This window comes from Camelina sativa, chromosome 10 (assembly GCF_030686135.1).
Source record: "Camelina sativa cultivar CO46 ecotype springtype chromosome 10, ASM3068613v1".
Taxonomy (NCBI): Eukaryota; Viridiplantae; Streptophyta; class Magnoliopsida; order Brassicales; family Brassicaceae; genus Camelina; species Camelina sativa.
This window is the reverse complement of record NC_141889.1, coordinates 3,154,349-3,176,800: the sequence shown is the minus strand read 5'-3', so window position 1 is coordinate 3,176,800 and position 22,452 is coordinate 3,154,349. Positions and strand designations below refer to the sequence as shown.

The window sequence follows — 22,452 nt, the reverse complement described above, 5'->3', positions numbered from 1 at the left end:
ACGGTTTTGGCGGGAAAACACAATTTTTACGTTTTTGGCGGGAAAACACAATTTTACGATTTTGGCGGGAAAACGTAATTTTACGGTTTTGGCGGGAAAACACAGTTTTACGGTTTTGGCGGAAAAACGCAATTTTACAGTTTTGGCGGAAAAACGTAATTTTACGGTTTTGGCGGAAAAACATAATTTTACGGTTTTGGCGAGAAAACGTAATTTTACGGTTTTGGCGGGAAAACACAGTTTTACGGTTTTGGCAAAAAATGTGGATTCTCTAATTTTGGTTTTGAGGAGAAACTGTAATTACGTAATTTTCCACCAAACTCATAATTTTAGAAGAGAAATAACAAAAAAAAATTAGATTTTATCAAAGAAACAACAAAATAAAATTCAGATTTTATAAAAGAAAATAACAAAAATAATACTCAGATTTTATAAGTGAATAACAACAAAAATAAATTCAGATTTTATAAAAGAAAATAACAAAAATAAAACTCAGATTTTATAAGTGAATAGCAAAAAAAAATAACAAAAATAAAATTTAGATTTTATAAGTGAATGACAATAAAAAAAAAATGGGCTGTCTATGGTCATGATCATTTGGAAATGGTCTTAATGGGCATGGACACTTTGTGAACCATTGTCCATTTGGGACTGTCCAACTTTGGCCCATACAAAAGAATGTCCAGATGGACTCGCCCAAATGGTCCAGACCATTTGACAGCTCTAATTGTAGTAAATACCAATATCGTGAATAGCCATTCTAGTTAATTGCAATGGAAATTGAATTGGAAAAGGGTAAGTGACTGTCTTGGAAACCTACTTTGAATAATGTGGATTTTATTTTAAAGATTCTGAATTAACTTATTTTTCGACACGTTTTTTTTTTCTTTTTCTTTTCTTTCCACTTTTCTCCTTTTTTCATAACCCCATAGTATAAGAAATACTTAATTCGTATAAATTTTAACTGTTCGACTCGTTATCCAATTTCTTCGAATCATTGAAAGAACTTTTGTACACGGTTGCATACGAATAGTTACATTAAGATCATATATGTTCATTTAATTACAGATATTATGACGTTTGAATACGAGTTCGTACATAAATTATAGAACAAGAGAAATATACTTCTCGTTTATTTAAATTATGATCATCTTATATAGGAGAATCAAAACATAGTAGTATAAACAACGAAAGGTGCTTATGCTTCTAAACTATTAGTATTACACTTTTCGGCCCTTAGTATCAAAGTGTTGAAATCATTTCTGCAACAACACATGTTTTTTTGCCAGTGCCAAAAATTAGTATTAACGTTTCAAATGATATTGTATTGTATAAACAGGAAAGACAGCTGATTCTGAACAAATCCATATATAAAGCTTGATGGGGAAATAAGTATCAAACAGACATGGAATAACTGTCCCTTTGTAGCATTAATTTAATGTCTTTTTCTAATTTAGTTCGGTTTCAATATTTCAAATATATATTTTGTCTGATGTACATTAATTAAATAAAGTATAATTTCAAATCTTCCATTGTGCTTCTCAAATAAGCTATTTTCATTAGTGAAAAAAAAAACAAAAAAAACTCGATTGTTTGTGAAGAACAATGCCCAAGTCAATGTATCTTTGCAAAAAGGCCTGCTCGGACCACAGCCCAATACTCTCCAAAAGCCCACAGCTTCTCAACGACAACCTGCAATACACGACAAAGAGACAAGGTCGCCATCAACACACGACAGTACGGCAATGCTAACAAAGAACCGATTTGCAGCCCTTGTACGATGATGGTGATGCCACATAAAGAGTAATTGGAAGAATCTAGAATCTAGGTTAAAGCTCAAGTATCCCTTGTATCCTCATATATAAAGGAACAAGATGTTGTAATGCCATTTAAGCGAATTAATAACAAAAAGAATCAATCTTTCTCTTCACTCTGTTTCTCTGTTTCTTTCTTCATGGTATCAGAGCCATGGATGGAACCATGGAACCCTACTCTTCACCTTCTCTTCATATCTCAAACTGTGTCACTATCAAACTTACTGAGCAAAACTACATCATTTGGAAGTCACAGTTCGAGTCCTTTCTCCGCACTCAAGCTCTTCTAGGGTTCGTCAATGGTGCTGTTAAACCTCCAGATGAGAAGATTCCCATACGCAACAACAATAATGGAAAAGTCGAAGACATACTCAACCCAGACTTTGATAGCTGGTCCAGATCCGACCAAGTTTTCAAGGCGTGGCTACTTGGCTCCATGACAGAGAATGTTCTCCGACTAGTCATCGGTTCTACAACAGCTCGAGGGGTATGGGAAACTCTAATCTCTCACTTCAACCGAATATCTTCCTCTAGGCTATTTGAGCTTCAAAGACGCCTTCAAAATGCTGAAAAGTTAGACAAGAGCATGTCTGATTATCTTAGAGGAATCAAAGATATTTGTGATCAGCTAGCTTCTATAGGAGATCCGGTTAGTGAGAAAATGAAAATTTTTGCTGCTCTAAGAGGTTTAAGTCGTGAGTATCAGCCTATTATCACTGTTATTGAGGACTATATGGATCGTTTACCTGCACTTACCTACAACAATGTGATATCTCGTCTAACTGGTTATGATGATAGAATCCAAAGTTACTCTATCTCAACTGAAGTCTCGCCACATCTTGCCTTTCACACCTCAAGATCTTCCAGCTTTCGTGGTCATGGCAACAGAGGCAGAGGCAGGGGATCCTTCTCTACTCGTGGTTGTGGCTTTCATCAGCACTTTTCTTCCGTTGGTCCAACCAGAACACTTGTCAACACGAGTGAGAAACCAGTTTGTCAAATCTGTAGCAAAAGAGGTCACAACGCTTTTGAGTGTTGGTACAAGTTTGATGAAGAATACCAACAACCAGCTCAACCTGCGATAAGTGCTACAGCTTTCTCAGCTCTCCATATCACAGACGTCACTGAAGACAACAGTTGGTATCCTGATTCAGCCGTAACAGCACACATCACAAGCTCGACTCAACGGTTACAACAATCACAACCATGTCATGGAAGTGATGTGGTAATGGCGAGTGATGGAAACTTTCTCCCTATCACTCACGTTGGATCGGCTAATCTCCCTTTGACATCAGGTAACCTCCCTCTTAAAGATGTCTTGGTATGTCCTGAAATAGCAAAGTCGTTACTGTCAGTCTCTAAATTAACCAAAGATTACCCATGTGCTATCACATTTGATGATCTTGATGTTATAATTAAGGACAAGGCAACTCTCAAGGTTCTGACAAAGGGAAAGGAAAATGATGGACTTTACAAATTGGATGATCCGAAGTTTCAGGTTCTTTACTCTACAAGACAAATCAAAACAAGTGATGAGGTTTGGCATCAGAGATTGGGACATCCTAATCCACAAGTTCTTCAGCTTCTCTCTGCAAATAAGGCAATTCAAGTCAATAAAAGTACCAATAAGGTGTGTGAATCATGTCAGATTGGGAAGAGTTCAAGATTGCCATTTAGTTCTTCTTCTTTTGTTGCTTCAAGACCTTTAGAGAGAGTGCATTGTGATCTCTGGGGTCCTTCTCCTGTCTCTTCTATTCAAGGACTCAGATTTTATGCAGTGTTTATTAACAATTATTCAAGATATTGTTGGTTTTATCCTTTAAAGAGAAAATCTGATTTTTGCTTTGTCTTCATCAAGTATCAATATTTGGTTGAGAATTTGCTGCAAACAAAAATTGGTACATTCCAATCAGATGGGGGTGGAGAGTTATAAGTCATAGATTTCTATCCCACTTGCAAGATGCTGGTATACAACATTTTGTCTAATGTCCTCATACACCTCAGCAAAATGGCATAGCTGAGAGAAAACATAGACAATTGACAGAAATGGCTCTTACCTTGATGTTTCAGAGTGCCACTCCACAAAGCTACTGGGTAGAGGCTTTCTTTACCTCAAATTTTCTCTCCAATCTTCTGCCTACAAGCACTCTCACCAGCAACATCAGTCCATATGAAGCACTCTTCGGTAAACCACCAGAATATTCTGCCTTGAAAACTTTTGGTTGCGCATGCTTTCCTACACTGCGATCGTATGCTCAAAATAAGTTCGATCCTCGTTCTCTTAGGTGTGTTTTCCTGGGGGCTATACTGAGAAATTTAAAGGCTACCGTTGTTTCTATCCTCCGACTGGACGCATATATATTAGGCGTCACGTCATTTTTGATGAAACAAGCTTCCCTTTTGCAAACTCATACCGACATCTTCAACGATCAGCTCCTACCCCTCTGTATACTGCTTTGCTCAAGCAGCTTCCTCTTAACTCCGTATCTTGTGATCAAGTTGTCTGTTCCACTTCTGAACCTGTCATAAATATTCAACCCGAAGTCTTATCCCCTGTTTCCACTCCAGAGGAGAGTACTGCAGCAGCGACAATTGTCACCGAAGCTTCTGTTGAGTCTTCTTTTGCTGAGTCTTCACACATGCCTGCTGATGAGAGTCCTGAGTGTACGGCAAGCTCAAAACTTGTTCCTATAGGCAACAACTCTCAGCCAGCAGCTCCTAGTGTGCAAAACTCAGTCGTGATTCAAACAGAAAATGCAGATCAAACTACAACTCTTCCTTCAACCTCAACTCATCCGATGAAAACTTGTTCCAAAGCAGGAATCTCTAAACCAAACCCAAGATATGCCCTACTTACACAAAAGGTTTCCTATCCGAAACCAGAAACAGTGACAGCCGCTTTAAAAGATCCATATTGGACAGGTGCTATGAATGAGGAAATGGGAAATTGCAAAGAAGCAAACACCTTTTCTTTAGTTCCTCATACTCCTGACATGCATGTCTTTGGCTCCAAAGTGGTCTTTAAGGTCAAACTCAACGCAGATGGCTCCTTAGACAAATTTAAAGCTCGATTAGTTGCTCAAGGGTTTAACCAAGAAGAAGGCATAGACTACCTTGAGACTTACAGCGCTTTTGTTCGAACTGCAACAGTCAGAGCAGTTTTACATTTTGCTACGACAATGAACTGGGAAGTCAAGCAAATGGATGTAAAAAATGTCTTCCTCCATGGAGATCTCACTGAGACTGTTTACATGAAGCAACCAGCAGGATTTGTTGATGAGAACTATCCTGATCATGTTTGTCTTCTACACAAATCACTCTATGGTCTCAAACAATCACCAAGAGCTTGGTTTGATAAGTTTAGCAACTTTTTGCTTGACTTTGGTTTCACTTGCAGCCTAAGGGATCCTTCCCTTTATGTCTGTTTCAAAGGTACCAATGTCATCATATTGTTGCTTTATGTTGACGATATGGCCATCACAGGAAATTCCTCAGAACTACTTACCGACCTTCTCAAACAGCTTAACACACAGTTTCGAATGAAGGATCTAGGTAAGCTCCATTACTTTCTGGGAATTCAAATTCAATATCATGAAGGTGTAATGTTCTTGTCGCAACAGAAATATGCAGAAGATTTGTTAGCAGTTGCTGGAATGTCATCTTGTGCTTCTGTGGCAACACCTCTTCCTCATAAAATCACTCGCAAAGTAAAAAAGTCTGGTCAACCTGCTAATGCTCAACCATTCACTAATCCAAAATACTTTCGCAGCCTAGCTGGACGTCTACAGTACTTGACCTTAACAGACCAGATCTCCAGTTCTCTGTAAATTACGTCTGTCAGAAGATGCATGAACCCTCAATCGCTGACTTCAACCTTCTCAAACGCATTCTTCGATATATCAAGGGGACAACTACTATGGGGATCTCCTTTGCTAGGTCCTCAGACTCCAAACTTACAGCTTTCAGTGACAGCGATTATGCTGGCTGCGAGAAGTCCAGTCGCTCAACTGGTGGCTTCTGCACATTCCTTGGTCGAAATCTGATTTCTTGGTCTTCAAAGAAGCAAGATACAGTCTCTAAAAGCTCCACTGAAGCTGAGTATAGGGCAATGTCTGAAGCTACCTCTGAAATCACCTGGTTCGTCAATCTTCTTCACGACTTGGGAGTAAAGCTATCCGCAACACCAGAACTGTTCTGTGATAATCTATCTGCGGTTTATCTCACAGCCAATCCCAGCTTCCACGCCCGCACCAAACATTTTGCAACACATTATCACTATGTCCGTGAACAGGTTGCCTTTGGGAACATCATTGTGAACCACATATCTGCTGACTATCAGCTCGCGGATATCTTCACCAAGTCTCTCCCTCAACGGCCATTTGAGATCCTGCGATTCAAACTTGGCGTCAGTGTGCCACCGACTCCAAGTTTGCGGGGGAGTGTGAAGAACAATGCCCAAGTCAATGTATCTTTGCAAAAATGCCTGCTAGGACCACAGCCCAATACTCTCCAAAAGCCCACAGCTTCTCAACGACAACCTGCAATACACGACAAAGAGACAAGGTCGCCATCAACACACGACAGTACGGCAATGCTAACAAAGAACCGATTTGCAGCCCTTGAATCGTGCGATGATAGTGATGCCACGTAAAGAGTAATTGGAAGAACCTAGAATCTAGGTTAAAGCTCAAGTATCCCTTGTATCCTCATATATAAAGGAACAAAATATTGTAATGCCGTTTAAGCGAATTAATAACAAAAAGAATCAATCTTTCTATTCACTCTGTTTCTTTCTTCATTGTTTTCATATTTTTTTGGTTACGTTAGTTCCATTAAAAATTGGTCACTTAAACTGTAGCTGAATTAGAATTTGTCACCTACAAATTTCAATTGATTATAATTATTATCTCTAGAACTATATAACATTTTTAGATATTCAAATCATCAAATGAAGTCGTATAATTTACTAGGCAAGTGACCAAGAGAGTTTAATGGTTTGCTTAATAGAAATAGTCAAAGAGGCATGTAATGTAACTCAACGCATGTCAATGATATAAGCGTAAAAGAAGCAAAAAAAGGCAGAACATGAATCATAAAAGAGAGATAATTCTCATTTATTTATAGATAATGTTTCTTAGTAGGGGGCATAAACAAACAAGTGTTTATGTTTTAAGAACTATTAGAACACTTTATCTTTCACTTATTTGCCTTCTCCTTGGCGTGGAGATTGTCAAAATAAGCTTTCGGATTCGCTTCAAAAGCATCTCTAGGGATGTGAGCGGAACCACCCAAACCGGGCGCAACCATATTCCCTGGACCAGGAGCAGTGCCACTGCTTAAACCGCTGCTCTGAGCTACCGAACCAGCTTTTGCGCTAACGTCTTCCTTGTCCATTTTTGTTTACTCTTGAGAAGATGTGAAATAATTTAGTATGAATGTAAGATGAGATTTTTAGTTTGGTAGTGTGAAGAAAATTGATGGAGAGGTGGGAACAATTTATAGATGAGATTTTGTTGTTCAAATTAAATGAGTCAAATTAGCACTTTCCAAGATTATCACCATTGTAGTAAATATCAATATCGTGAAAAGCAATTTTAGTAAATTGCAAGGGAAATTGAACTGGAAAAGGGCAAGTGACTGTCTTGGAAACATACTTGGAATAACGCTTAATGTGAGGTTATACTGTATAATGCGATGGGACAATAGTAATATATGAAATCAAAAGAAACAAAGAAGTGATTCTTTAATATTCCTAAAAAATAAAATATGGAAGGGGGTACATTTTTATTTTTTACATCATTTTATTTATTCAGTTCAAGTTACACTTGTTTTAAAAGTTTGTATGCACATACATATGATTTACTTACTATACAACCATTGAGATTTGTGGACACGAGTTCTTCTGTACACATACATATTTACATATAATTACAACAGGGTTCCTCTTGCATTGCAATCCAAGGATTTGAGGCTCATCTCTCTATCTTCTTCTTTTTTCCTTTTTTTTTTTTAGGGTGTATTATCTTTGCTACTTCTTCACCTTCGTTCGTCTCCAAGTTATATACACAGAGTCCTTAGCCAATCCACAGATGTTCATTCTGTCTTCTCAATCAACTTTATACCATACGCTTGCAATATATCTAACGCTGTGCGTACCACCACAAACCCCAAAGACAACAAATCAATGCCATCCTATATATTCATCTGCAAACACATCACTAGTTTTGATGCGGAATTCAAAGTTACCTGGCAAATAGACCTCTGGTTCGAGAGGCCTTAAGACTCCTCTTGTCTTGATCTTGTCTTCAATTAACAGCTGCAACACACAACATCAGATACGTACGCTTAAATTTTTTAAGTTTAGCGAAATATAGACAGGAAAAAGTGGTAATCAGTGTCTGAGTAAGGACCAGAGCTCCAATGGCTGCAGGGATCCCAACAGTCTTGGCCATAGCGGTAGTTGTTTGTCCGTTCTTGTTGTCCCCGAATTCCAAAAGAGTCGCACTGTGCTTTTCAACACGTTTGCTTTCAGGGAATTCCACTTCTACTTCGTGATGTAGAAGCACCATGTCCTGATAACATAATGCAAAAGATTGTCCAAATGTTACGTCAGCAAGTAAAATCGAGTGCAAAAAGAGAGAACTAGTGCTTTCACATAAATCAGAGACCTGCTCATCTCCGGAATAGGCTAGTTTTTCTTCCATTAGGTAGCAAGTTGCATCAAATACGCTTTTACACAATGATGGAATCTCCCTCTCTTCGTTGAACCCCAAGAATCTAAAGACACCTCAAAAGAATCAGGCTAAGGTGTTTTGCAGAAGATTTGGTATCACAAAAATAACATTAAGATTTATCTTCATGGAGAAGCTTACACAATTGTTTTGGCAGCTTTGGTTGCAGTCTCCTTGGTATGTCCAAGTTTGATAATTCTCTTGCTGATCTCTTCTTCTCCAGCTAGAGGCTCTGAATCATTGTCTGCATCCTTTTTTAGAATGTTACTTAAAAGAGCACCAAAAGTAATCTTCTTTCCAGTGGAGAGTACTTGATTGGCTTCATTGTCAAAGAATCCGAGTTTTGAAAGTGTTGCCATTATCATACTAAATCCTGTACAAGCCATAAGTAAAAAAACTGGTAAGCCTTCGGATGTCAAGATGTGACTTGTGAATATAGAATTTGCACCTTCATATCTGAGGGTTCCACGAAATATTGTTGTTGCTTCGCTCTCAATGCCATAAAATTCCCCATAAACCAAAGAGTTCCGATTAGGAAGACACTCTAATGCAAAAGCTGGAAGATTAGGTACTCGGAAACTTGTGGCTGAATCATACAAATTCTCCCCTGCCAGTACATTATTGCTCGATTAAACAGAAATAATACATGTAGTGAGGTTAAACAACTTTAACATCCCCTGCATATGGACATTGTTTTTCTGTCATACCATCAACGTTTACTACGTCGCCGTTGCTTTTGTATTTGGCAGGGTTACGGCCAGCTCGAATTGCTCCAGCAGGGCTCCAGCTGAAATAAAGAATTGTCGTTGAGTAAGCGAGATTCTAATGATGTATTGATGAGGAAACACAGGAAAAAATGTTAAATGGCGTATATGAAAAGAGTACCTAAACTTATATGCTAATGGATTATTTGCTGCAGCGGGAGAGGGAAGCCCTCCACAGTAAGAGGTGAAAGACTTCACTTTCCCCTTTCTGATATGAGCCTCATTGATCATTTTCATCGCCATCATATGATCTGCAAGACACATTATAGGATCACCTTCTCAATTATCCAGGAAATACTCTGAAGCTAAATGCACTAAAGGTAAATCGACTGAATACCAAAAATTGTAAAAAATAAAGCTGTGTTGTGAAATGTCATACCAATTCCAGGGTCCAGTCCCATTTCGCCAAGAATTGTAATTCCAGAGGTCTTAGCCTTCTCATGTAACATGGACGTTTCATCATCAACATAGCTAGCAGTGACAAGATGCTTCTTCATCTGAGTGAATCACAAAGAAGAAACAGCGGCATTTAGTATCCGGAAACTACTGAAATATATTGAATAACATTCACAAATTTCATAATTTCCCTCTTGAAACTCATCGTTTTTTCTGACTTTTTTATGTTAGACTAATGTTTTGAGGGTAGGAGTGTACCTCAATGCATGTCTTTGCTACAACAGCATGACAGCTTGCAGGTAACAAACTTAGGACAACATCAACCTGCGGGCAATGAAACAAATATAAGATAATGGATTTGAGCAGTAAAGTTTAAAGTAAAGGTAATCTAAGAACAGAGAAGTTAGGAGAATACCTCAGAAACATACTTAAGGAGGTTCTCACTGTCTGACACATCTAGCTGAACTGCTTCTACGTCTGGAATGCCTTCAATCGTCTGCCACATGATTTATCACATCGGTAAAACAGAACTAGATTTGAAAAGATTGATGGTTCATCTCATATTAAACTGTTGAACTTCAACAGATGAGGCTCAAAAGCTTCGAATACCTTTTTGGCATCCTTAAGATACATAGATGCAACAATCACACGAACATCTCTTTGTTCTTCAGACTCTGCTCCAAAATAAGTTTTGTACCATTGCTGAGACGAAATGGTTCTGACTGAGGCAAGGAACTCAGCAGCCGGGCGACACACACGTCCAGCACCAATAATCAAAACACCTGATTTCTTCGTCATTTCAGGTTTCTCTTTAACCTCCTTTTCTTGCTGGACTTTGCCAATCTTCAGTGAAATCTTATTTGCTTCTCTAGGTGGAGATATATAATCTTCATCTGGATTAGCTAATCGAGTTAATGAATCAATTATTTGATCCAAAACTCTCTTATCATCCGCACCAACCTACCCAAAGATAATGGAAAGACAAGTGGGAATAGGTTACAAATGGGACCACATTCTTTTGGCGTATAGTTTGTTTACTTGTTCTAACCACTTACGAGACTTATTGAAAAAGACATAGAACCTAAAAATGACAATCAAATCTCTTGACACCTGTAAGATATCTATAATTATCAAGAACAACTTACTTCAAGTTCTGAGTATGACTCAGCATCGGCACTCTGCCCCAGTTCACATTTAGCCAAATGAAATGAGCCACCGGCCGCTTCAATCATATCGAGAGCTTCGTTTATTAGAAATTTATCAAATAGGTGTCCGCTTAGAGATACCTACAAAGTATTGTCTCAGTCAAAATCACTACAAGAAGCGCTGAGACAGATCTCGAAAATGTAGCAATCTTTGGTCAAGAAACTTAATAGAGATATGAATATCTTCCGAAGCATAGGTCTTGAAATTTGTATTATTCAGACTAGTCATATTTACTTTCTCCATCAAAACTCACCAATATGTTGTATGTTCTCTGGCTGGAAACCCCGTTGGCAATATTCTCCTGTGCCTCTCTGCAGTTACATGTGAGTAAAGATAAAAACATGGTTTAAGCAGCGGAGAAAGACCTAATGGTTGAAGAGGCCTAATCATTTCAGATAATGTATAAGAAATAATGGTTGAAGCAGCTGAGAACGTACTCTGGATTTGACTTCCTCATACGTGGAATATACTCATACAAAGATGTCAACTCTCCTTTATAGCTTATGCAAGCCCTCTTTAGATGACCTGGTAGATCTGCAATTTCAGTCATTGAAGCCAAACTACCCACAAATTCTGAAAGAATATCTCCAAAATGCTGGGATGCCTTTTTCATGACACAAGAACTCCCAATTAATACAAGGTTATCAACTATAGAACCAGTCCAAGTACTAAATCTGAATCTTCTTACCTCTTTTGCAAATTCTGTGGGTAAAATGTCGACGGCCATGCATAGTACGCCATCCCCATCCATGTCATCATCGTATGAATTGTCCGAAGGATTAAACCTAAAGATAGTTATTAGCTCGACAAGTTTCATCAAATAGTAAACATATAAGACTGAAAAGAAAACTTTTATCTAAGTATATTTTACCTAAAGAAAGGGGAATCGATTAAAGTAGCTCGGTTAACAAATTCAATTGAGCCACCGATGTCACAAGTTATATCACATATTCCCACTAGCGGGCATCCTTTTGTGGTCAAATCTTGAAGCTGTTTGGTGCTCAGAAGACAGGGAAACCTCTTCTCCCAGTACATACAGTTTACTGCACAGAAAGTTATAGTTACACACTGGAACTAACCAAAATGAGATGGTCACAGCCATGGTGAAGTAACTAGTGGACAGTTGAATTGCTTATATGTGAGCTCTTGAACTTTAAAGATAAAACAAAGATCAGGATATACCAAGAACAGATGTATAAGGGGATATCTTTTCGTGGAAAACTGGATTGTAGTGTTCTGGGTGTGCATAGTAGTCTGCCTGAACATCAGAAGCGTAAAGGGTTTAAAGCTGCTCTACTTAAATGTAGTGAAACAAAACTCGCAGCCACGGGGGTGTTACTTTGTCGAACGACTTTGATGGATCTTTGTGTTCAACCATGTCTTGGCTAGTAATGATACAACCATATACTTGATAGACTCGCTTAGTTGATTTCCCATTTTGGCTAATTCCTTTGTCCTGTGCAAAAATATACATTGCATCAGTAGAAATTTCTTACAAAAACATATAAACAGACTCTCAGAATCTTCAAAACCCTGAAAACAAATAAAAAGCAAAGCTTGACTTACTTTTACAAATAGTTCAGGAAGTTTGCTTGGTTCAACAAAAGTGTGAGGAAGAAGCTTGAAAATTTCTTGTGCACCCAGAGAAACTGCGGATGAGTAAATTTAAAAAGATAATACATCTGCAGGCGGAGAGGAGTGCCATAGGAAATGAAGAACTTGCAGAAGAATTAACGAAGTTACCATTTCCTGTTCCAGTGAAGACAAAAACAAGAGGGCAGATTCCTAATGGCAGTCCCTGGCTTGCAATTTCTTCACCTACAGAAATCACAGCAGCTTTTGCAGCAGCCAATGAGGAATACATATAGGATGACCCGAGCGAGAGGAAAGGAGTTGAGTATCCCAGACTTAGATATCCTGCATCAAACATGGAAAAGTACATTCATAAATCCAAGAATAAGCTTGTTGCTTTAGAATCCAGTTCATTTTGATCTGCACAGAAACATATAACTAAGCATCAAAATAGTAAGAAGAGCTTACGCTGCCCCAGCCCGTGTAAGAAATCAACAAGACCAGCTCTGCCTGCATATTTACCAAATGCCAATAATCTTCTCCCATGATCCCCAACGATGAGCTCATAGTCACACAACGTCACACCCTCAGAAAGAATCTGCATTTTTCAAAATTCCTCAAGATCTCTTCAAGAAGGACTAAAAACAAGGATGAATCATAAAAGTGTCTTACTTTATCCAACAAAGGCATGTTTTCTTTCTGAGCCTTGTGAGTGTGGGAAAAGAAAGCATATGCTCTTTCAGGAAGAATCATCTTTAGCTGTAAACAGAATCAACCCACAAAGCCAAATCTCATTAACTGAGATACAAAAAGGATTCTTTTTTTTTTTCTAATGAATCTCCCATACCTCAGGTTGTTTGATTCCGAGTATAAGCCCACAATCAGACAAATCATCAGAAACTTCACATCCGACATCTTCATACAAGGCATCATGATGGATACGCTTAGCAGATGGCTGAACCACAATGCGGGAAACGCCGGTTCTGTCTTTACCACCATGTAAGAGGCGAGCGCAATGAGACGGCGTCAGAGGCGTTCGTCTCTCCCATTTGTTCACTGTTTCAGCTAAAATCCCAACAACTCCATTCCCCAACTTCACCTCCTCACCGCCACTTGAATTCATCTTTCATGTAAATCTCTTACAATCTCTGCAGATTATTAAAAAAAAAAAAACCATCTCTATTTCATATTTCGAGTTCGATCAAGCAAACATCCAAAAAAAAAACCCAAACTTTAACGATTTGTAAGTTCGATTTTCTCGAGGTCAGGTCTGTGGTTAAAAGTCGTACGATACTGAGCAAATTTGAACCATAAAATTGAAATCTTGGGTAGTTAAATTGATAGCTCAAATGAGAACTGAACAGGACAAGATCAGAGCAGAGCAGAGACGAACAGAGAAACGCAGATAATAAAACCATTATTTCCAAAGCAAAAGAGATTTGAGGTAAAAGCTCTCCATGTTCGTTCATTCACGAGAAGGAAAAAAAATTATGGAAGAAGAAGAAGTCAAAACGTACCCGCTGATGAGTTTGAATGGATCATGCAATGCCTGTGAGCTCAGCTGCTCTGGTGAAAAAAAAAATAGCAATCTTTTCTACCTTTTAGTTTAGTAAGAAATTTGGTTTTTCTTTTTTTTTTTTTTTCCGGTCCTTTTTATAAGCTACAAATTACGTTGATGATTGGGATTAGATTAGATTAGTAAAATAATTAAAATTTTAATTTATGATGTGACAAGAAATCATTGTTAGAGAATTAATCTAAAAGAATGCGACATTATTTATTTTTTTAGAATGAAGACGGTAACCATTTTATTGATAAACTTGGACATTCGAAACTAATTTGAGTTTTATTAATTCTAACTTCATTTTTTGATAGGAGAGGTACCATCTCTTTTAACTTTTAAAAATACAGCTTTCACATCGACTTCTTGTTATGTAAATGGAAAAATAGAGTTATAGAGTCATCATATCGTAAACCCAAGAATATGTATTTCATTAAGTCATTTTCTTAGTCTTTTTAAAATCAAATGCTTACACACGAGGATAACGTGAGCCAGCCAATATTGTAAAACTAATCTGAACTTTGATTTTCAAAAAGCTAGGTAAGTCATCGTTAAATATATATATATATATATATATATATTGCGATAGAGACAATAATAATGAAAAACTTAACGTAGAGAAAAGATAATTATTTTACTATTAAAAGAGAGGAAAAACTAACAAAGGAACAACGTGGTAGGTTACTCTAGATAGGACCAAAGGGAGGATCCATCCAAATGTTGAGCCTATTTAGGAGGATGTATTACGTGTATCTAAAAAGAGATAGAGATAGTGACAGAGAAGAATGAAGACGTTACTCACTTAGCTGCTATCTCCTAATCCTCCTAGATGACGACGCTTACCACTTTCCGTGTTCTCTACGTCTTTCTTTTCTCAGTTTTATTTACATAATTAACTCTTAATAGATACATTAGGATTAATAACATTATGGTATGCAAATATGGATAAAACTCATGACAGACAGAAAGAGATCGGGTGAAACGATATTGTTTTACTGAAATATAGATCAAAACTGTTTATCGAGCAAATCAAGTAATCTCTTAAAAAGAAAAAATCAAGCAAATCTCTGAATTGTGGACTCCCAAGCGATTGTTTACGAGTACTACTAATTAATTCAATCATGTGAGTATGATAATGAGTTGTGGTTGTTTTTGAAAATTGGGTTTGGCTCTTATTTAGTCAAAACCATATTTGCAGATGTTGGGCTTGCCTTGTTGTTCTACTTAATATGGGCCAAATCCATTTGCCGTTTTTACATCTAGAGATGTTTGTGGTGTGTTTCCTTGAGAAGAATATATATGCAAAAAGAAGAATTAGTCCCAGTCATATATTCTTCTTTGGGTTACAATTACTACAAATGCCAAGCCTCTTCTTTAGTTTAGGAATCAAGGGGAAAATGCGAAATTATCCAAAACGTATTATACCTCTAGTCAAGAAGCTAATCCCCTCATAAGTTTCTCATTAGACATATTTGTTCAAAGCATTGTATTATATAGAAGGTAAACGACTTTTTTGAATTAAAAAGTCTCTCTACTTTTCATACATACAACTCAGTTTTAATTTTATCTAACCTAAGAAAAATGTTCTTCTTGTGACATGAAGATCGATCATCTCTATGCATGGGCATTGCCCAAGTCATAAACATCTCAAAAGAAAAAAAAAAAAGAAATCGAAACTTGAACATTGTTTTGGTATCATCGATACGTCTCTATGCAGCTAGCGACCCATTAGATTTCGTTGACGGCTTTTCTAATTTATTTTTATTAGGTTTTTATTTTTTTAGTTCCTCTTTTAAAAGTGTTATTGAAGTATTAGTATTAAAACTGAAGGGATGGCCTGGGAACAAGTTCTGGGGCATTGACTTTGCAATGGCACAAAAGTCGATGCGGAGACGAGATTCCTCAACGAGGCTACAACGTAACAGTGGTCCTATTCTTTAATTTGCTTTTTCACACCTATATCCTTTTCTTTTTTTTCTCACACATAAACAACTTTTTTTCTGCATTTTTTTTATAGGTTGCATACTACATATTGTGCATGTGTAAATCTGCACAATATGAAATTTTTCGGTAAAATCAAACTATTACATTTACTAATGATTTTTTTCTTTCTTTGTGGTGATAAATTAAGCATCATGATCTAATTGGTTGAATAAACCTTTGCCATTTTGAGGGAAATGTTCATTCAGAAACAATAATTTTGGATTTATAAGCATTCATTTTCAAGTTTCAACAAATCCCTTTCTCTCTGATTTTTTCATAAACTGGTAAAATAAGGTGTAGAACGAGCTAAAAGTATTATAGTTTTACTTTTCCGGTAGAAAAAAAAAGAACACAATAGTCAATAGCATGCATGAACACAAAAGCTTGTATTTTTGGATGTAGAATTCAACCTCAAGTTTGACAAAATGATAAAAGACAAAATGTGATTTGATGCCCAAAAAAAAAGGAAAAAAAAAAGACAAAAGAGATTAATTTGTTTATGTAAATTTTATTTTCGTAGATAGAAAACACAAGCAAAAGAAAAAGTATTAACCTTTAATTTTCTTATTCGAAAGGTAAAACTGTTTGAAAAAAAAAAATGTGAAAAAGAAAAAGGAAGAAGACAACCCACACACACACAAAGACACACGAATCGCCACTTTTGATGGAAATAGGAGGAGAGAAGAGAAGAGAAGAGGGCAGCTCCCTAGCTTTCTCTTTTGCTTTTGTCTCCTCCGCCTTTAACTCTCACACGCACCCGTGGCCGTGGGCTTACTAACTAACCACTGTCTCCGTGCGTTAATCTTGGTCTTTCTCTTTTTGTTCTTCCATCCTTTCTCTCTTTTACTTAAATTAATGCAATGTATTTCTACTTTTGTTTAGATAATTTTTGTAACAACTACAAGTATATCTCTAGTTTAAAAGATTAATAGAGTGTTCTGCATCATCTGGATATTATCTTATACTTATTACTAGAAAATATAATCTTGAAATTTCTTTTTGTATCCTTACCCAAGAAACTGGTAACGCTAGTGAGAAAAATTTGCGCCAACTAAAAGAAAAGTAGCTGCGTAAATGTTTTTTCAACTAACTTATAAAAAAAAAGTTAGTTGGCCTAATTTTTCTTTTGTTATTTTAAAAGTGTGATTCACTATTTGAACCACTCTGACTTGGGGATGTTATTATTATTATTTTTTTTTGGTCTCAATCCACAGTTTTTTTCTAAATTTTGTTTGCGTTTATTTTCGAGCTAAACAATTAGTATAAACATAAGTCTATCACTCATACACACAAAAATAATTCTGAGTCCCAATCACAACACAAAAATATCATGTAATACAAACTAATACTACTACAAGTGTTGGTCCGAAAAAATGTGATCACTAAATAAAAATTCCATTGTTTTTTAATTGACTATTGTAATGTAATGAGTTCAGATATTGTAGTAAGTTGTAACCTGTACCGACAATTATATTCCAATCAGACAATAAAACCAAGTTAAGAAAAAGTCAACATTTATGTTCACAGCTTAGTTAGGTTTCAGGGGGAGGGTAGTGAAGAAGAAGTTACAACACAAACTTTACCTTTTACTTGTCTTTCTCTCTCTATATATATCTAATCCCACAAGAGCAATGTGTATCTTTGTAGGGGATTGTCAACGCTCTTCAAAAAGAGGAGCCAAAGAAGCTTCTCTTCTCTCTCTTCTCTAGACTACTACAATACATACATTACATATCTCCTCCTCTCTTTAAAATCCCATCTTTCACAATTCTCTCTCTCTCTCTGTCTGCTTCTTCACCACTCTCAACAATTCTATCTCTTTCCACCAGCCAAAGCTCAAGAAGACAAGAACCCTTGAATCTGCCCAGATTTAAGCCAAGAAACAACATGGAATTCTCAACTGGGAAAAGAAAATCACGAGACCAAGAAGAAGAAGAAGAAGAAGAAGAAGGTAGAATAAGCTTATTAGCTTCTGAATTCCCAATGGACGACCTCAACGACGATGTGCTTGAGAGAGTCCTCTCGTGGCTGCCAACTTCTTGCTTCTTCCGTATGAGCTCTGTTTGCAAGAGATGGAGATCTAGCCAAACCTCTAAAAGCTTCAAGCTTGCTTGCTCTCTTATCCCTTCTCGAGATCCTTGGTTCTTCATGATCGACGATCACGATTCCACTTCTTCTTCCTCCTTCGTTTTCGATTCCACTGAGAACACCTGGAAAAATCTCAACCGCCGTGATACCCTCTTCCACCCCCGCCGCGATTTCATCCCCGTCGCTTCCTCCGGTGGTTTGCTCTGTTTCCGCTGCTCCTTCTCCGGCGACTTCCTCCTCCGTAACCCCCTCACTGGATTTTCCCGTGACCTTCCTTCTCCAATCTCTCAAGATGACAACAACAACTCTCTCCAAGCTGTAGCCATGACCACTACTGCTACTACTTCCAGTTACAAGCTCGTTACAATCTCCGGTGAAATCCCAAATCTCAGTTTCAAGATCTATGATTCAAGCTCAGATTCATGGAGCAAAGACCAAGACTTGGAGTCAGCCAAGAACAACGAGTCATCACCACATGAGGATGAGTCTGATACTGACATTGGCAATGGCACAGTCTATTTCCTTAGCAAAACAGGAAACGTTGTTGTGGCTAGTAACAATCTCCAGAGAAGTCCATCGAAGCAATACTCTTCCGTTATCACCGTTACAGACGATGCCGAAACAGTCTATTTTCTCAGCTCTTACGGAACAATTGTAGCTTGTGATCTCACGAAACGATGCTTCACAGAGCTGCCGAAGCTTCTTCCTCCTTTCTTGGAGTATTCCATCGACTTGGTGGAATGTAATGGAACAATGTATGTGATTCTCCTCTCTGAGTTCTTTGAAAGCGCGAGTTTAAGGATCTGGAGACTTGACAGTAACCGAGAATGGGTTCAAGTCGGGATGTTGCCTCCTGCTTTGTCTCATGAGTTATACGGTAAAAAAGGTGACGTAAACTGCGTTGGTGGAGTTGGAAACAAGATACTTGTGTGCTTCAATGCGAGTCTTCCAGAGGTGTGTTGTAGATACTTTGTGTATGATTTAGTTGAAGAAGAGTGGAGCCAGTTGCCAAGATGCTTCAAGGATGGAGAAGCTGTGGATTTCGTTTCCGCTCTTTCCTTCCAACCTAGGATTGAGGCTACAGTTTGAAAATCATTAGCTTCTCTATTAGGTTATATGATTTGTAAGGTTTTATGTAGTATTCTTTCTCTTACAGAGAATGCAGTGTAACTTGATTTGTAATCTCTATTAACATTGGTTAGAACAGGAATGCTCTGTTCTTACCAAAAACTATCAATGCTTTGCTGAAATTTAGCTTTACTTTCCAAATTCCAACTACCAATAATCACCACATGAGCAAATACCATCCTTGAACCGGTGAAACCGGTTTGCATCTCTAAGTACAATCTCTCTATCATACACCTTTGCTATATATTTCATCGCGTTGTGACAATCTCCACAGACACGAAGATTCTTAATCACACGGATCGGTGTGGATGGAGGAGTGCTCATAAGTCCAAAAGCAACCGCCAGCTTTTCGCTGTGGTAGTACAGGGCACGCTTTTTCTCCTCTTCTTCAACATCTACGAGTGTGAAATCTGTCTCAGGGACATACCCTTCTTGTTTGATGTCTCTTATCACATCTTTTACTTTCCTGTATATCAACTCGGTTTGCGGGTTGGACCTATCATCAACAACAAATACATGGATCTTGTTTTTCACCTCTATCCAACTGAAACCCGGGTCTTTCTTCACTTTCTGCCCTTTCATCATCGTCCTGACAAGTTTCATCTCATCCCATTTGGAAGCAGCAGCATACATGTTGGATAAAAGCACATAGGCTGATGAGTCCAAAGGCTCTAGCTCCAAAAGCTTAGTTGCCACTCTCTTCCCTGTCTCTGTGTCCCCTTTAACTCGGCAAGCTGCAAGCAGAGTTCTGTACATCGATGCTGAAGCTTCCATGGACATTGACTCGATCAAATTTTCAGCCTCTTTGACAAATCCAGCACGGCCAAGTGTATCAGCCAAACAAGAGTAGTGTTCTATTTCAGGTTTAATGCCATAGTCACGATGCATTGATCCAATATGCTTGTATGCCTCTGATACGAAACCTGAGTGACTGCAAGCAGACAGAACGCCGATAAACGTGACCTTATCAGGTTTTACACCCAGAGATTTCATCTGTTTGAAAATCTGGAGAGCTTCTTTCCCTTCCCCGTGTTGAGCTAATCCCACTAACATAGCATTCCAGGCAGCAATGTTCCTCATCTGTATTCTTTTAAACAAAGAATATGCATCGTCTATGCATCCGCACTTAGCATACATGTCCACAAGCGAAGTTCCAACGAACGGGTCACCCGTGCAATTCAACTTGAGGGCATTTGCATGAATTTGGCGCCCCTGTTCTAATGCCGTCAAACAGGAGCTTGCTTTCGCAAGTGTGGCTATTGTAAATTCATCAGGCAACACTCCCATGAGCCTCATCTGGCTATAAACATGATAAGCTCGTTCTTCTTCTCCATTTTCTATGCATCCTGATATCATAGTCGTCCAAGCAACATCGTCAGGCACAGGAATAGTATTGAAAGCAAGCTGTGCTGCACTCATATCACCACATTTTACATACATATCCAAAATCCCACTGCTGACCCATAGATCTAAGTGATATCCAGATTTGATTGCATAGGCATGGACTTGCATTCCTTGATTTATTGCAAACAAGGAACCACATGTTTTAAGCACTGTTGCGAGCGTGAAATCATCAGATCTCTCTCCCTGTTTATGCATCAAAGCAAAAAGCTTCAGAGTCTTAAGACCGTTATGGCTTTGCGTATAACCAGACATCATTGCATTCCAAGCGACGAGATCAAACTTACTCCTCTCAAACAAAACCTCTGCCTCTGTCATACATCTGTTCCGAGAGTAGGCATCAATCAGAGCAGTAGAGACAAAACTGTCAGCAACATTGTTGATTTTAATTGCATGAACATGAACTTGTTTGTTCAACGACAAGCTATCAGGAAGAGAAGAAGCAGCCTTTAGAACACTCGTCATAGTATACTGGTCTGGTGTAAGGCCACAACGTAAAAGCTGCATAAACAAACACACTGCTTCCATCTCTAGGCCACTTTGAACAAACCCGGTGATAACTGAATTCCACGAAACCAAATCTCTTTCACTCATATTATGAAATACTTTCCTAGCGAAACCAATTTTTCTCAGTTTACAGTACATGTTTATTAGACTATTTGCAACAGTGAGCATCACATCAAGTCCTAACTTCAATGCCATACAATGAACTTGCTGTCCTAACGCTAAACTATCTAACCTAACAGCGGTAGCTAACACTAAAATAAATGTGACTTGATCACATTCCAACTCGCACTCAACCATATCGCCAAAACACTTGAGAAGAGCTGAGTACTGGCCTGCATGGAGATATCCACTCAATCTTTTGTTCTTTGATATAATCTCTGAAACAGCAGACACATCGTTACCATTTGCAAAAGATTTCACTTGTCCTGCTTCAGAATCATCACCAGAGATTCTAGCGAGTAAACGAGAAGTGATTTCATTGGGATGTAAGCCACATTTAAGAAACTCAGAAGAAAGGTCTATGGCTTCTTCCTTAAAACCCATTTCCATTTAAGCCTTCAACATCAAGTTCCATAACACCACATCTCTATAAGACATCTCCTCGAACAAAACTTTACCTTCCTTAACCTTACCAAACTTCAAATAGATATTAACGAGAGCTCCGGCAACAAATTCATCACCGTCCAAACCAATCTTGCAAGCATACCCATGAAATGACTCTGAAGCCCACACATATCCAGAATTCAAACACAGTTTCAATATTGGAGCCAGAGTCATTCGACTGGTATACACAACGTCCAGCCGTAAAATCCGGAAGAGAAGAAAAGCTTCTTCGATGTTCTCGACAGCAGCAGCACCTTCGGAAAACTGTGCATAGGCAGCTAAAACCGAGTTCCAGGAAACAAGATCTCTTTCAGGCATTAAGTCGAACACTCGGCGGGCGTAAGTGAGTGAACCACACTTGGAGTACATGGAGATGAGATTGTTAACCAGGAACCGTTCTGGGTTATCCTCGGAGGCTAAGATACGTGCGTGGGTACATTTTCCGAGCGTCAAGTCCGACGTGGAGATCGCATCCCGAAGAAAGCCGAACCATTGCGACGAAGATGATGAGACCGGCGAAGAAGCAGACGTGAGACGCAGAGGAGGAGGAGGGAGAGAAGAAAGAAAGAGGTGACATTGAACTTTGGGAGATCTGTCAAAAGAGAAAGGGATGATGGCCTTGGAGGTTGCTCGCATGATCGGGTTAAAAATGTAACCTTTAAAAGTTGAGAGGTGTTGTTGTAATCTTGCAAATCAAG

The 22,452-nt window shown here is 38.2% G+C and overlaps 3 protein-coding genes and 1 pseudogene across 8 annotated transcripts; 1 reads left to right on the top strand and 3 right to left on the bottom strand.

Annotated features, from left to right (window-relative positions):
- Nucleotides 1–6,900: 6,900 nt before the first annotated feature.
- LOC104716845 (uncharacterized) lies at nucleotides 6,901–7,298 on the bottom strand. Its single transcript, XM_010434303.3, has one exon. It carries the CDS (start codon nucleotides 7,206–7,208, stop codon nucleotides 7,011–7,013), a length of 198 nt encoding a protein of 65 aa, XP_010432605.1. The 5' UTR covers nucleotides 7,209–7,298; the 3' UTR covers nucleotides 6,901–7,010.
- Nucleotides 7,299–7,595: 297 nt separating this feature from the next.
- On the bottom strand, nucleotides 7,596–14,419 carry LOC104716844 (alpha-aminoadipic semialdehyde synthase). Of its 5 annotated transcripts, none has more exons than XM_010434301.2 (25): nucleotides 14,001–14,419; nucleotides 13,331–13,631; nucleotides 13,156–13,242; nucleotides 12,952–13,081; nucleotides 12,655–12,828; nucleotides 12,478–12,560; nucleotides 12,251–12,367; nucleotides 12,094–12,169; nucleotides 11,783–11,954; nucleotides 11,600–11,696; nucleotides 11,349–11,515; nucleotides 11,165–11,222; nucleotides 10,851–10,991; nucleotides 10,315–10,665; nucleotides 10,121–10,201; nucleotides 9,964–10,029; nucleotides 9,689–9,806; nucleotides 9,431–9,560; nucleotides 9,253–9,332; nucleotides 8,994–9,152; nucleotides 8,687–8,918; nucleotides 8,483–8,591; nucleotides 8,225–8,386; nucleotides 8,061–8,130; nucleotides 7,596–7,960 (listed from the first exon to the last, which is right to left on the bottom strand). In XM_010434301.2, exons 2-25 carry the CDS (start codon nucleotides 13,604–13,606, stop codon nucleotides 7,908–7,910), a joined length of 3,189 nt encoding a protein of 1,062 aa, XP_010432603.2. In that variant the 5' UTR covers nucleotides 13,607–13,631; nucleotides 14,001–14,419; the 3' UTR covers nucleotides 7,596–7,907. The 5 variants fall into 5 exon arrangements, with proteins under 5 accessions (XP_010432603.2, XP_087324579.1, XP_087324577.1 ...); XM_087468453.1 differs by having other exon boundaries at nucleotides 11,349–11,436; nucleotides 14,001–14,160; XM_087468451.1 differs by having other exon boundaries at nucleotides 13,877–14,002.
- Nucleotides 14,420–17,914: 3,495 nt separating this feature from the next.
- LOC104716842 (F-box only protein 13-like) lies at nucleotides 17,915–19,384 on the top strand. The gene has a single exon (XM_010434298.3). It carries the CDS (start codon nucleotides 17,915–17,917, stop codon nucleotides 19,202–19,204), a length of 1,290 nt encoding a protein of 429 aa, XP_010432600.1. The 3' UTR covers nucleotides 19,205–19,384.
- On the bottom strand, nucleotides 19,356–21,700 carry LOC104716843 (pentatricopeptide repeat-containing protein At4g33170 pseudogene; annotated as a pseudogene). The gene has a single exon (XR_015568196.1). The product of XR_015568196.1 is annotated as a pentatricopeptide repeat-containing protein At4g33170 pseudogene (transcript).
- Between the last annotated feature and the right edge of the window lie 752 nt (nucleotides 21,701–22,452).

Coding starts and splice junctions, on each gene's coding strand:
- LOC104716844 (XM_010434301.2), bottom strand. CDS start 13,606: ATGAATTCAAGTGGCGGTGAGGAGGTGAAGTTGGGGAATGGAGTTGTT. Junction 11,223..11,348: donor ATGAGGAAGTCAAATCCAGA/GTACGTTCTCAG, acceptor ATGTAACTGCAG/AGAGGCACAGGAGAATATTG. Junction 10,992..11,164: donor AGAGAACATACAACATATTG/GTGAGTTTTGAT, acceptor AATACTTTGTAG/GTATCTCTAAGCGGACACCT.
- LOC104716842 (XM_010434298.3), top strand. CDS start 17,915: ATGGAATTCTCAACTGGGAAAAGAAAATCACGAGACCAAGAAGAAGAA.
- LOC104716845 (XM_010434303.3), bottom strand. CDS start 7,208: ATGGACAAGGAAGACGTTAGCGCAAAAGCTGGTTCGGTAGCTCAGAGC.